Below are 2500 nucleotides of genomic sequence, written 5' to 3'. Positions count from 1 at the left end.
AAAGATGCACCAGTCCTTGTGCACCTCATAATGGGTTTCTTTGGACTATCACTCTATGAGATATCGCGCCAGAAATTTGGACACCTTTTCTACATCTACTCAATAGAAAACTGGAAAAGATACCTAGATGATTGTTTCATCATATGGAAAGAATCTTATGAAAAAATTCTGGAATCAAAACCACACTGAACAACATACATCCCAACATTCAATTCACTATGGAATTCAGCAAACATCATCTCCCTTTCCTTGGTCTCCTAATTATAAAAACACCTAACAACCAAATCACAACAGACATCTACCACAAACCTACAGACTCACAACAATACCTCCTCTTCAGTTAATGCCACCCATAACACACCAAGATAAATATCCCTTTCAATTTAGCTAAAAGGGTATGCACCATTGTCTCAGATCCCAAAACTCGAGAAATACGCCTTCTAGACCTAAAAAAAAACACTATTACAACGCCAATATCCCGCTACACTCATAGACTATGGAATAAAACGTGCCAAAGAACTAGACAATTATACACTAAAAACCACCCAACACAGTAACACACGCAACCCCAAAATACTTCCATACATTTCCACCCACAGCCCCCAAATCATCGAAGCATACACCAAAATCATACAAAACCGCCCCTTACTGTCCACAGACCCAAAAATAAATAATATTATCAATACACATAAAATTTTTGTTAGTTTCAGTCATTGGACGCTGATTATATAAGGGTAGCGCTTTCGTAGTTTTAATCGCAAACATATTCAGGTTTTCCTTTTTATTTTATCGATCGCAATTTATCGATCCACTATGCCAGGATATCCACAACAAGGCCCAGTCCTTGTTGCAGTGTAATGGCTCGCATGTCTCAATGACCTTGAGAACTATATCCGAAAAGCACAAAGTTCTGGTGGAAGCCTTCTATGCTGGGTAGGTCAAAGGAAAACTCTTCTTCACAAAGGTAAAAATGGGTTTACATAGGATCAACACATTTCTACCTAGAAGATAAGAAAAGGCATTGATGAGGATTCAAAACCAACAACACTTGGTAGTGTAAGGCTTCCCTTCAAGGAAATATATGATGCCATATATGATGCTAAAATGTTACAGAGCTGAAGATAAGCAGGGGTTGAACTGGAAAGAAGCAGAAAAGACAGCCAGATTTGAGAACATTGGAGAAAAGCCGTGGAAGGCTTTTGTTCCGTAGGGAGCAAAGAGTTTAATAACGATGTTATGGTATATACGTCTATATAATATAGTTATTCAAATTTTATATAATATAATGTATATTATATAATGTATATCGATTGTCTATTGATATCATATTCTGTATGACATTACGATAGATGACAATATTATTTGACATATTCCATTTTAGTCTGACGTTTTCCCCTCCAAATTTCAGGCTACGTTCTAATTGCAGAAAGAATTATTATGCTATGTAATATGATTCATATTATAATACATAATCTAATATATGGAATAGAGATGTGTGTGTATTCGTCTTTCACGTGAAAACGGATTCACCAATTACTTCCATACTTGTGATGCATGAATAATTTGACTTCGGTATACACAATACGATTGGAATTAAACTGTGTTGTTTATACATAGATATAAGTTTCTTATTTACAGATTCAGCGAAGAAGCAAAATCTAAGCAAATACCGTTTACCTACTTACCATATGGTGCAGGACCAAGGGTGTGTCTTGGAATAAGAATGGTCAAGCTGGAGTTCAAGGTAGCAGTTGTCCAAATGATTCGGAATTTCAAAATTCTTCCTACAGAGAAAACGGAAGTAGGTGCTTTATTTTTGATTGGTTCAATTTCGGAAAGTTTGATGAGGATATTCTATTACATATTTTTATATTATCATCGCCGACTTTATCTCGTATCTGAAAATTTAGTTTTTTCTACTGTGATCCTTTAATTTTATGAAATAATTCTGTATCATTTGTGAAGCATATATATATATAAACACACACACACACACACACACACACACACACACACACACACACACACACACACACACACACACACATATATATATATATATATATGGCGGTGCCCCAGCATGGCCACAGCTCATTAGCTGAAACTGGAAAAATCAAATCAAAATCAAAATCATATATATATGTATATATATATATGTATATATATATATATATGTATATATATATATGGTGTAAAATAATATGTGACAATTATTCAATAGCCAAGATAAAACTCTGAGTTTCGGATGCCGAAGTGGAAATCCACAACACCGTCTCTTCAGGTTTTTCAGATGGCTAGATAACCGAAGAGATGGTGTGGTGGATTTCCACCTCGGCATCCGAAACTCAGAGTTTTATCTTGGCTACCGAATAATTGTCACATATTATTTTACAGATAAATTTCCTCTATTTACATAATATTGAGGTCTCTTTCTTTCTTTTCTTATCTTACCGTTTTTACCAATATATATATATATATATATATATATATATATATACAG

General features: G+C 34.6%; 1 protein-coding gene across 1 annotated transcript in view; it reads left to right on the top strand.

Annotated features, from left to right (window-relative positions):
- Window positions 1-2500, top strand: part of LOC115228175 (cytochrome P450 3A8) — a 28032-nt gene that overhangs the window by 25050 nt on the left and 482 nt on the right. Inside the window, exon 13 of the mRNA XM_029798818.2 lies at window positions 1639-1801. Coding sequence (XP_029654678.2) covers window positions 1639-1801 — 163 coding nt within the window. The remainder of the gene's footprint in view (window positions 1-1638; window positions 1802-2500) is intronic.

This window comes from Octopus sinensis, unplaced genomic scaffold (genome assembly GCF_006345805.1).
Source record: "Octopus sinensis unplaced genomic scaffold, ASM634580v1 Contig09729, whole genome shotgun sequence".
In the NCBI taxonomy this organism is placed as follows: Eukaryota; Metazoa; Mollusca; class Cephalopoda; order Octopoda; family Octopodidae; genus Octopus; species Octopus sinensis.
This window is presented reverse-complemented; position numbering and strand designations above follow the sequence as displayed.